The sequence below is a fragment of the Seriola aureovittata genome, chromosome 23 (assembly GCF_021018895.1).
Source record: "Seriola aureovittata isolate HTS-2021-v1 ecotype China chromosome 23, ASM2101889v1, whole genome shotgun sequence".
Taxonomy (NCBI): domain Eukaryota; kingdom Metazoa; phylum Chordata; class Actinopteri; order Carangiformes; family Carangidae; genus Seriola; species Seriola aureovittata.
Window position 1 is genome coordinate 9,538,638 of NC_079386.1, and position 12,337 is coordinate 9,550,974.

Sequence of the window (12,337 nt, forward strand, 5' to 3'; positions counted from 1 at the left end):
AAGAAGTGAAGGATTTGATATAAAAACACGCCAATATGTATTTTATGACATGTATTTGGCATCAGAGCCAAAAAAAAAAAAAATACATAAAACACATTTAAAAATATTCAAAACCCACCACAAAATCCCACAGGGGAAAAAAATATGAAGGACATGACATCCTTTTCCTCAATGATAGCTTCAGTGCTGTTTGCCACATACAGATAGCTGAACAAAACACTCAGGGACAGGAGGTAATAACACAGAAAATACATTTTTCATTCGATATGACCTTTAACTGAAGATATTTTACTTGTCTAAATTGTTGATAACAGGCACTGAACTATTTTGCAGAGCAAAGACAAAAAAAAAAAAAGGTTCAGTTCCATGTACAGTGTCGTGATGGAGGACAGTAATCGTCCCTGCACCAGGATCAGGTTTTGCTTCAGGATTTCCTTTCATACAATTTGACCGTTTCTTATTCAGCCTTCAGAAACATATTGGGCTACATGTCCTTCCTTTTAGGTGATTATACTTGAAAGACATTACATTGTATTTGTGCTGCTTGTTATATACTCAAGTTGGGGTAATTGTCTCATCAGTAAAGCACAGTGTGAGTCACACCCCCCCCCCCCCCCCCCAACATGGAGACGGTACTCCACAGTCATAATTTCATTCTCTGGTTTGAATGAGGCAATGTTATACGCATAATAATAACAGTGATGAGTAATTAGCATTTGGTAAGCTATTGCATGTTCAGATGATGCACCATGAGCAAATGTCGGCGTGATTGCTCTTCGTAGGTCGATTTTAAAAAATGCCTGAAGGGGGCCCGTAAGAAAGCAGATCTTCATCTTAATATTCATTTTTGATACAGCCAACCTCACGGACCTGGCCTTTCTGTGCATCTCCTCTGCATGTGAAAAAGCGAGACAGCCTCCTCCCTGCAAGTCCATCAATCCTTTCCCCAAAGAACCATTATTTCAGGTTTTTTTTTTTTTTTTTAGAAGTGCTGGGGAGAGAAGAAGAAGAAGAAGAAGAAAAAAAAAAGAAATCTTGCAGTTGTGAACAAAGAGAAAAAAAAATGTCAGTGCCTGAAGAAAAAGAGCTCCTTAATTGAGAGTGAATCAACCTCTGCCTCTAGCTGAATGTCAAAAGGTGTGAATGGAGATTGGCTGCAGATAATGAATAATTACATCAAAGTTGGTAGATTGCCCGTGCGTGTGTGTGTGTGTGTGCGCGTGCACGTGCAATGTGTAGCTGTTATTGCTGTGCGGTTTGTGTATGTGTCTGCAAGTTTGTATAGGTTTCTGTGTACAAGCAGGTGCCGAGGTGTGTTTTGACTCTTGCGTCAGTCTCCCAGTGTGTGTGTGTGTGCGTGTCTGCATGTGTGTGGTTGCGTCTGGGTGTGGGTGGCTTAATGTGTGCAGGGTATGTTGTGAATTAGGAAAAGCCAGCTGGTGCTATTTGAAATTCTCAGCCAGCGCCAGTGAATTGAATACAATCACTCGCCCCTCTCCTCTTGCTATCACAGTGATTCGAAACAAACATACAACTTAATGTTATAATTGTGGGGGTCCATTACACTTATTCTCTGTGACTGTAAAGCTACTTTTTTCCCCCCTTCTCTCTCTCTCTCTCTCTTTTACTCTTTTTTTTGATCAGGAATTCATTTGATACACTGGAGCACAAGATTTCTCTTGTTGCCTTTGGCTTTATCCTCATGCTGTTTTGGAGTCACACTAAAACTCTTACTCCCTTTCATAATCCCTTGATCAAAAGGGGGATCTAAGCGAAGTTCAGAGAGAAGTTCTGTGGCACGACACCCCCCTGTTTTTACATACATCATAGCCTCCATCTTTCGGGTGTCACGAGTGTGTAAAGTGGCTTTTGAAGAAGTGCAAAGGGAGTATTAAAATTTGAATTTTTTTTTACATTTATCAGATGTGTGTTTTTCTCCGCAGAGCGTTACTATTATTAGCAGTGCAGGAAATGTCTTGTAATTATGCGTTTGACCACCTACTGTACTGTAATGGCTTAGAAATAGCTTCTTTTTTTTTTCCAAGGGTAGTCAGGCTCCTTTTGCTCCTACGAGCAGTGGTACTGGGAATGAATCGCTTTGCTTGACCAATTAGTATTCCATTCATAAATCTTGCCATTGGCATTTTTAAATCTTTAATGGCTCTTAATTTTTCATCTTGTCTTGAGAATGTTCTTGTTTCTTCCTTGCTTACTAGCTTTAGCATTGTTGCGGGGAGATTAAAGACGGCATAATAGTTGTTCAGTGCCATTAATATGCAGAAAAGATTTCGGCTGACTGACTTGCAGATAGCTACTACCAGCAAATACTTTGCAAATCCTTTAGTATGTCTAAGTGTTGTGGTATTTTTTTTTTTTTTTTTTTTTTGTAGTGCCTTTGTGTATTGGGATTGTCTGCATGGAAGAACATTTATCACTGCAATTAAAGACTCCAGCCTCAGGTCATGTAAGAAGTGGCCTCTAGTCTTGTAAGCATTGGCTCTGATTCATTTACATGATTAATTCTTCCTGTAGATAAAAAGAAACAGCAGCAAAATCAAGCTAACAACATATCCAGTGTCATTACTGATTCAGGTGTTGCTGCTACTAGTTGATGATCCATGTCGAAAAGCATAACTTGGAAATGAATTGGAAAAAGGGTCATGAAATTGCTCAATAGAAAGCAGATTATAGAATTTTCTCTTCAAATAAAAGAGAGAGGAAAAAATGCTTCTTCCTTGCACAATCCCACATGATTGCGTTTTTTTTTCTTTTTTCCCCCCTAGTCCTGAACTCTCTTTGATCCTCCTTCACTCAAAACCATTTACCAAATCACCATGCAAACAAGAAGCAGTCCCAGGCCAGCTTAGCTTCTTTTCACTAAATCAATGATTTGGACTCCCCACAGGCCATGGTGGAGACGGTCAACAATTTGCTGCAACCGCAGGCCCAGGCGGCGTGGAGGGAGCTGAGCACGGGCGAGCAGCTGAGGGCCGCCACCATGCTGCTGGACACGGTGGAGCAAGGGGCCTTCGTCCTCGCCGACAACCTGCTGAAGACCGACATAGTGCAAGAGAACACCGACAACATCCGTGAGCATGTGTTAAGATTCTTAAACTGTATATCTTTACATGCTAATGCTACTTACTGTGAAAGATGCGTCGATCCAACTTTGCATAAGGAGTGCTGTCTTTTTCCCAAATGTATAATCTGTATATAGGTTTTTATGTAAGTGAACATGCTGTGAGACATAACTTATATAAGTGGAGATGTACATATACGTAGCGCACGTTGGTTGGTGCTTCAGGATTACTGGTGCTGTGAACAGATACAAAAATTATGGAAGACAAAAGATGTCTCTGCGCGCTTCTGTAGTGAGACAATCCACTTAATAAGGTAAATAAGTTCAGGGCTAATTCCAATGTAATTGTGTGTATCCATACTTACTGTAAATATATGCAAACAAATTGTTTGATTTGTTTAGCACATGGAAAAAGTATAAGTATCTGCATTTTTGTTTTATTTGTCAGGGATGAAAATTGAATCCCGGCAAACTAAGTGCTTAAATTTGGTTGTCTTCGTTTGCATGGGTAATCCAGCTTGTACAGAATTAGCTTCATTTCTCCTCAAGCTGCTTGGAAACAGTTTATTAGCTCAGCCGGATGACTCAACGTAGTCACGTCTGATATTTAAAGAACGAGGAGCTAAATTTAAAGGCCTCTGTAATCTTTTCTATCGGTGTCCGTCTGGTGTGTGAAGTGTTTCATCCTTCAGTGGTCCTTTCCATTGTACCGGGGGTCACGGAGTTCAACGCACTGCTATTGATCCAGGGTGCTGTCATATTGACAGCAGAGCAGTCGAGGCTGCGGCACAAGTGTGTGAAAGTCACTGGATTCATGCTCCCTCCCTCGCAGGGGGTTAAGTTTGGCAGGGCTGCGTATGGCTGATGGCAGTTAGCTGTAAATTGACAATTATCTCAAATGATTGTGTTTATATTCATGTCAATTATTAGCTGGAATTAACCACTAGTCGAGCAGATCAGGGATCAGTGCTCATTATTCAGTGTATAAATACCAAGTGAGCACAGATAATGGAACTTCTGTCATTACTGTTTTCCCTAGTGGGGCATTTGAAAACCGGATACATCAGTTATTAAATCTGAGAATCATTTACAAAGCACAAAATAAAATGGAATAAAATAACTTTTTTTTTTTTTTTTTTTTGCAGACAGTGGCTACTGGGGGAAAGGGAATTAAGAAAAAATAATGTTACGATGTATCACCCTCTTCTATGAACATGTTTTTCTTTTTCTTTTCTTTTTTTTTTTTTTCCAAGTTCCTGCTGCCATGGCAACCTAAAAATATAGGTCTACTGACTTAAAAGGAAGCAAGCGTAAGGAGAATTAATAAAATGGATTTTATTGTATCTGGCACACAATTCATCTGGGTATTAAGGAGATTCTGGGCTCGTTTGGAGAGGGGGGAGTGAAACGATGCCTGCACAACTTTATAGCGCACAGTGGTTGCCTGGTTAATTATGTGCTGGTGACATGTTTACTAGGCCTTATCTCTCTGTTTGCTCGGCTTATTTTTTTATTTATTTTTTTTCAGCCAGTTGGCTCCTGCAATCCCTCATGCCACACAGGGTAGTTAAATGAGGACAAGGAGGCCCATTTAAACATTGATAATCACCGCAGCAGCTAATTATTGATCCCTCGCATTGAATTACCAGTAAAGTGAAAGGTGTTAACGTGCGCAGGTGTACCGTAGCTCACACACGTCATACCTGGTGACGCGCTCTCGGCCATCGGAGCGAGCCGGTCCCCCTCGCTTTAAAGTGATTCTTAAACAGTAAGAACGCCTTGTTCCGATTTTAGACTTAAGCTGATAATGAGATCTATTTTTCTTTGCTCTCAGAGAAAAAGGATGTTTCCTCACCCATTGTGTCTGTGTTTGTGTTTACACGTCACAGTGCGTGTGCCCGTCGCGGGCTTTGTCTGCACGAGAGGGTGCTTCACTCTCTGCATGATAATCTTATGAACAGATTTCTGCCGATTAGCATGTTATTTAAACCGGCTTTGAAGGTATAGCCTTCGGGTCCAACAACTACTATGGCATCAAAGAAATTCCCTAAAGCCCATCGTAAGCTCTTTTGCACAACCACACAGGGGAAAGAGAAAGAGAGAGGGAGAAGAAAAATGCTTCCTTTATTCTAAAGGCAGGCTTGGAATCCAGGGAATGGTGAGCTATCTGGGGTATTGTCTTAGCTAAGTTGAATAGGAATGTATCACCAAAACCCCCTGGCCTTTGCAAAATAGCACAAGAGATGGTAATACAAAGGTTTTTTTTTTACAAGAAAGTATGGGAAGCCGCAGCATGAACACAGATACAAAGGAAGGATTTAATGTGGCCTGCTTTGTAGCTTTCCGTGGGCACTAACCTTTATCAAAGTCAGAGGTGTCATAGTCCGGTGACACATCAGCTGAATGCCTTATCGGGCTTAATGAAGTTTTCTATTTCTCGCGCTTGACAAGATTGTGTTTTCAAGTTGCGATTCTCCACCGCAGACTCATCTGCCAGACACTTCACGCGTCGCCGCAGCAATGACTGCCATTAGTGTCGCGCCGGAACAGAAGTGCATTCAGTGTCATCGACCGTGGAAAAAATGTAGATTTTGGACAACTCGTGCTCGGGGCGGGCAGAGGTAAACCTGTATGAAAGTAGTTTTTTGTCTCAAAACGAAAGTCTGAAATTGATCATGACGCCGCCTTTCTGGAGGGGAAAAATAACAAATGAGTCAGTGACACCAACACGTCGTGGTTTCACAGTTAGATCTGGCCGTAATTAGTAACTAATCCAACCTTGATGAGCATGCATGAATATGAACTCTGAAAAACAAACAAATCACCCAAAATATGGCACTAGTGGTGGTGGAAGGAGGTGCAGCAGCAAACAGCGTCGGCGTGAGTGTATCAGCATTGTCTTAGACAAGTGTCAGATTAAAACAGTCATGCTGTACACCTGCACCAATGAGATCGGACATTTATACACTATTGTTGCAACCTCTAGTTAGAGAAATTCACACCGCTGCCATTATTGCACATCAACCTTGACTTGCATGTAGTAGATTTTATACAGTGTATATTTATATATTTCTGTGCAGAAGCTGTAGAATAAAGGTTCAAAAGTGTCATCCTTTGCGTAAATTACAGTTCACCTCCTCCTTTGGAGTGTGACATTTGTGCAACTTCTTTTCTTTATTTCTCCCAGGTACTGTAATGAATCTGTGGATTCATCCTAGTGCTTTGGGAGTTAATGTGACATTTAGGAATGCCTAGACTTCACACAGGTCAGCGGCACTTGAGATTAGAGCACACTCAGCTGCTTTATTAAACCGAGTTGTATCATACTGTACTAACTTTGATGGAATGAGCTTTTTATTTCAGCCAGGCTCCTATCAGCAGCTCATTTTCCTCTGCTGGATGACGCCAGAGTCTTTGAACCATAAATTAGGAGCTTGCTTCAGACACAACAGCTGTTGAGCTGCCGCAGAAGCGAGCTCGTCTTCCCTCGCTGGTCTTTATCTCCTCCTAATATCTCTCTGCTCTTCATGAGAAAAAGATTCCTTGAAATGAAAGCATCTTTTTTTTTTTTTTTTTTATTATTCAAAGGTTAAAGACAACCTTTGTTTTCACAGTTTAAGAAGAAACACTGTCACCTGAACGCTTGATAATCCCTTGATTAAGAAGCCTATAGTGAGACACTAACCTCCCCTGCACACAGAGACTTGAGCGGGAGGCAGTCCTTCAAAGCCACGTGAATCAAGGAAGGATGCATTGCATTTGGTGCTCGTCAGAGATGCGCTGATTAATAAAATCAGCTACTACGGGAAGATGAGTGTGAATCAGTGAAGTGGCTGGAGATGTGTTTGAAGTTTGCTGCTGTCTCGAGCAGCGTAGAGGTCAGGAGCCAAAGCATCTGTGATTAGTAGTTTTATTGTTCATCTAGTTTTTACACTTTGATTTTGACATTCGCGCGGGCTGAGAGAATCTTCTTTTAAGTGTCAGTGCCGGCACGTTTTGACTGCGTGAAGCGGTGTTAAAGCCTCGTACATGTGAGCTGGGATGAAAGGTAGAGATAGAGGGGGAAAAAAAAAAAAAAAACGTCCAGTGTTTATAACTTGTGAGAACTGACATCAGCGGAGGACTTAAAACTGCTGCGCGTGGTCAGTGTAGCACGTTTTTCCATTACATTTAATCACCGTGGATTGGGCGACTTCGGCTGATGTGACGCGTCCGTGTCTGCTTTTTTTGTTATTTAGCGCCCAGTTGTATGTATTGTAGATTTCAGAAAAGACTTTTGGTTTTTAAAAGTTTTGTTTTTTCTTTTGTTCTTATTCTCAGCAAGAACACAAATACATGTTTTTCCTAAAAAAAAAAAAAATAGGTTGTACAGTTCTGCCTCTGCAGTTCCTTGACAGTTTGCGTTAGTTTGGGTATCATAAAAACAACACAATTTGTGATTACTAAATGTTTTTTTTTCGCTGTGGATTGATCTGTGTGTGTGTCTGTGTACGTGTGTGTGTGTGCGTGCAGAGCTGGAGGTAGCAAGGATGAGCACAGATGGGAATTTGCCTGATCTGAAGTTCCCCCAGACTGGAGGACAAGGCAACTCCATCCACCTCTCTGCTAACACGCTAAAGCAGCACGGGCGAAACGGTGAGTAGTCAAACCTGCTTTTATCAGTTCCCCCATTGTTGGTTTGAAGTCATTCCCTCTTGCACAGCTTCACTCGTTGTGTTATTTAAGGTTGGTGACAGGACAGAAATGTTCCCGACAAACTGTTCCTTGACCGTAACAGAAATACCTCTTTTATTTCATGAAAAACTTTCGTGACTTACAAGATCCTCTGTAATTAATCAAAATTTCTTTTTTGTTATTTCTTTTTTTTTCTCTCTTTTCTTTTCCACTTATGGATGTGATGCTGAATGGGGGCCGCGGTGGTTTTGGAGGAATTTCATTACACTTGCTTGTGAATAACTTTCAAATTGCTGCCCAAAATCCTTTGTTGGGCTGTATATAAAGCACTCGGGATGGTTGTGCAGTCTTCAAACAGGGCCCTGGCTGTAGAATTAGTTACGTTCAAGTGCTGCCTCTAAACTGTAAATGAGGCAGTTAGACACAATACGCAGCTATCTTCAGGAGCAATGCAGCCCCATTTTTAGATTTTTATTATCAGCTCATGCAAATCAGAATCGACTCAAGCTGAGCCCGGTGCCTCTCCGCTGGATGACTAAGTCCACGTCCAGCCGAGCCCGGGCGGATCATTATAGCAGAGTGGCGGATATTTCCCCGTCTTCCAGCGCTATAGCACCCAAATTGTTTTCTTTTCATCTGAGTGAGTGATCTCTGTAACGGCAGGAGGGGAACTTTCTTTCGTATCGGTGCTCAAAAATGAGACGGCGGGAGGGCAAGGAGATGTGTAGGGGGAGAGAAAGAGAGGAGGAAATTATTAACAAGAAAAATGCTTGCCTTTGTCGGTTCCAACAGAAGAGTGGTAACCACATTTTTGAATGCTAAATTAAAATAACTGTTTGTTGATGTAGGAGGGATTTCTTTTTCTTTTTATTTTCTTTCTTTTTTTTCCTCCAGTGGAATGTTGTCAGCCTCGACATCGGTTTCTTCTTCGACAGTTTTACTATATACAGTTTCTGAGTGTTCTGTTAACAAGGCCTCGACTGAGGGATTGTTTCCAGTTTCTTTCTGTTATTATTTCCAGTATTTTTTCTGGTGTTGCTAAAGTTCAGCAGTCCAATTTATAAGCCACATAAATAGCATAAAACTGGACTTCTTGCTTTTTGACAGACTACAGTTGGAAAGGAGAAAAAAAAAAAAATAGACTCAAATGGACCATCATGCACATACAGTACGTTCTTGTCATGTTAGTACTACACTGTATGGCCAAAAGTGTGCAGACACTGTGCACTAGTCAGCCACAACATTGAAATTTAATGTTGTGGCTGATCGGTTTACTTTTAGTCCGCGGCGGTTTTTCCTAGTTTAATTTGACACTTGATTCAAACTGAGCAAAATCTTAAACCTACAACATACATTTATATTTTAGATAACAGAATGCTTCCTATTTAGTGTCAACAGCTTGGGGAAGACCCTTTCCTGTGTCAACATGACAGTTCTGTATTTTAAATGGACACCGGAAGGACAAATTTCACCAGCTGCAACCAGCTAATGACCTACAACATACACCAGATGCTGCTGCCATCTACCTACTATATAATATCATTAAGCAGCTAAGTAGAGTGGGTTGCGCTTGACTTAGGTTAGAGGGAAATGGTTATTGTCCCAGACTGGATAATCAAACTTTGATGCTGATGTTGCACCAAAACCATTTCCCTTCATTGGTACATTAGTTAATTGTCGGTGAGAAGGTGTAGCTCTATAACTTATGGAAGTGTGGGAAAATGCTCTCCTGTATCTTGAAAAAGCTGAAGCATCATCAGCTTTGAAGGCAGCAGGAAACTACGTCGGCAGCGGCAGTGGTTACCGTCTGAAAGCTCCTTGAAATTATTTAGGATGAACTTGACCCACCAGCTCCTTTTGGGGATGAGCTGGATCTCCGACTGCGACCTCCGACCTTACTAATGTTCCCGTGGCTGAATGGAAGGAAACCCTGCAGCCAGGTTCATGAACATTGATGAGCGGAGGCGCAGCATATTAACAATCACATAGCTGCAGCGTTTTGGGTGTCCACATACTTTTAGCCATAGAGTGTATTCTGTGCTCGGGTTGTCACTTGTTAAAGACTGACTGACTCCCACTTGTCATCTTGCAGGTGAGATTCGGATAGCGTTCGTCCTGTACAAACACATCGGGGTCTACCTTTCAACGGAGAACGCCAGCATGAAGCTGGGCAGTGAAGCTATGGCTACCAATTACTCTGTCATTGTCAACTCACCGGTTATCACGGCTGCCATCAACAAAGACGCTAACAAAGTCTACCTCTCTGACCCAGTCATTTTTACCATCAGACACCTCCAGGTAATTTTCTCCTTCCGTCTGTGTATGTATCTCGGAGTGGGAAAGTGTTTTGTTTTTACTTTGATGTTACTGCCTCTGTGTTTAATGTGCTTTTTGTCTCTTTCTCTTTTGCTTCCTCACCAAAACACGCTTGCACAGACACTTTCTTGATAGAACCCTTCCATTACAATTTTCTCTGTCCCTGAGGCGCAACGAAAATGTACAAATCCATCTCAAACCAAGAAAATTAAGTTAAAATGAGAAAGTTTTATTCAAAGAAAGGTGTGAAAAATTAAATTGTGGGAAACAAAATTGCTCACAAGGTGATGCTGGGGATGCATGTTGTCCTTTATTAGTTTGAACAAATACCAGCCTGATCTCCTGAACAAATATCAGTCTTATTGAGCCTCACTGGAGGCTGCTTAGTCATTGTGGGAGTCGCGACTTCTCCCTCTTGACTCCATTATCTTCTCCACACTCTGCTACCCTCGAAATATCCCTGTTTTGTCTACGAACAGCGCCTTCGGCGATTATCAGGGATGTTGAACAACCATGAGAGAATTGCAGCGGGGTCTCATGTGTAGGAGGGACCTGGAAGGAAGCAACAACAGCAGAAAAACACAGAGCACAAAGGGATATATATATATAGAGAGAGAGAGAGTAAAAGGAAGATGGCTTATGGATGTCAAAATTAAATGGCTGGAAAATGTCAGGGGGCAATGTCAGCGTAGTTATTGCCGTGACTCACCTGCCTTAAGTGTAATTTGTAATTTGGACTGTAGATTCAGTAATTTTACTGTTGGTCAAATGTTGGGGCAGTAGCGCTTTTATACCCTTTTCTTGCTCAGCTCAAGTCATTTCAATAAAACAGTGCCCTTTTGGAAAAGTGTGTTTTCTGCACTGTAGCTTCTTCCACGTGCAACACTGGACTTCACCAGGGGACCTGCTCACGCAGTTGTCATTTGGTCACATTAAAGGGCCATAAACATATAGACATTTACATATAGAGTACATTTTGTGTACACCGAGGGCTGCACAATTAATCATATAATAATCATAATTAGAATTTTGGCTTCTGCAATTAATTAAACTTGATTGGATGCAATATTGATGTTTTGTGTATAGAGCGCTTGCTCTGGCGCATTAGATCAAGAGCTCCCAATTCTCTGGTAAACCGGTGAACCAATCAGAGGTGCTGTTAAGTGAACGCTCTGATTAACTGGTCTCTGCTTCCCAAGCTCGGCTGTGGCTGCAGGCAAGAACATTTTTCTTACTCTTTTCTGTGGGGATAAATCCTTTTTTATTTTGTTGTACGCTCCTGGTGTTTTTATTATAATGTTTTGAAAATGTATATTTGGCTCGAAGAATCAAAGACTGATAAATAATAGCGATAATCATAGCCGCCTAATTAGCCACGAGTGAAAGAAAAACAATCATTTTAGCCACAGGTATGCGGTCTAAGTAAACTGGAGGTGATCACCATGCAGCTGCGAGATACCAGGGCAAATAGTATTGTATATATTAGGCTTCCACACCAAATCTGTGTTAATTATTGTTATTAATTATTTGCGAATTGAGTCATCTTGAACTTCCCCTTGAAAATGATCCTCAGTTATCTTGACTCTGTTCCTAAGCAGGGGCTCCTATTTTTCTGGCTTCCCACAGTTAAGCCCCCCTCTCAACCATGAGGTTTTGGATCACTGGTCCCCAGGGATGATGATGTGTCCTCTAGTTATTGTTTCGCTTCCTTGCCTCACCACTTAATGGCACCAATTACAGTCATTAATGGGACAGGGGGTCATCCTATCTCCTTGCTGCGGAATATTTTACACAGGGTTTGGGTGTGTGAAGGGTAAACTCAATCAGCGGCAAATTTACATTCACAGAGGATGAACCTTATTAGACTAATTACCCTGGAGCAAGTGTGAAACTATGAAAAACTCCAGCTCCTCGCTGTGTTTATTGTAAGAAAGCAGATACATTTAACCTTGGAAGCTGTGTGTCGCTGAGGAAAGGTGCTTTTTCTCCTTTGTTTCCCAAGCTACAAAAGGAATTGGGCTCAAGAGGGAAAGGCTGTTGATGTATCTATTTATCAGCAGTTACGTTTTGCTGTGCCTGTGTGTTGCCCAACCTCAGTGGCGTTGGATGTCTTTTATAAAATGGCAAGCGAGAGAGCAGGGAGGCGTGCTCGTCGTTAGGGCCGTAGCCCGGCGCAGGCAGCGGTGGTGCCCATTAAACAGTGGGGGCAGTCCATCGTCACACAGTGAAAGTTAAAGAGAAAGGTCAAAAAAACAACGAAAAACTGGC

General features: G+C 41.7%; 1 protein-coding gene across 15 annotated transcripts in view; it reads left to right on the forward strand.

Moving 5' to 3' along the window:
* Positions 1-12,337, forward strand: part of LOC130164395 (adhesion G protein-coupled receptor L3-like) — a 211,003-nt gene that overhangs the window by 157,989 nt on the left and 40,677 nt on the right. For all 15 annotated transcript variants that reach the window (XM_056369102.1, XM_056369106.1, XM_056369103.1 and 12 more), the window contains 3 exons: positions 2,906-3,089; positions 7,592-7,714; positions 9,846-10,051. In XM_056369102.1, coding sequence (XP_056225077.1) covers positions 2,906-3,089; positions 7,592-7,714; positions 9,846-10,051 — 513 coding nt within the window. The remainder of the gene's footprint in view (positions 1-2,905; positions 3,090-7,591; positions 7,715-9,845; positions 10,052-12,337) is intronic.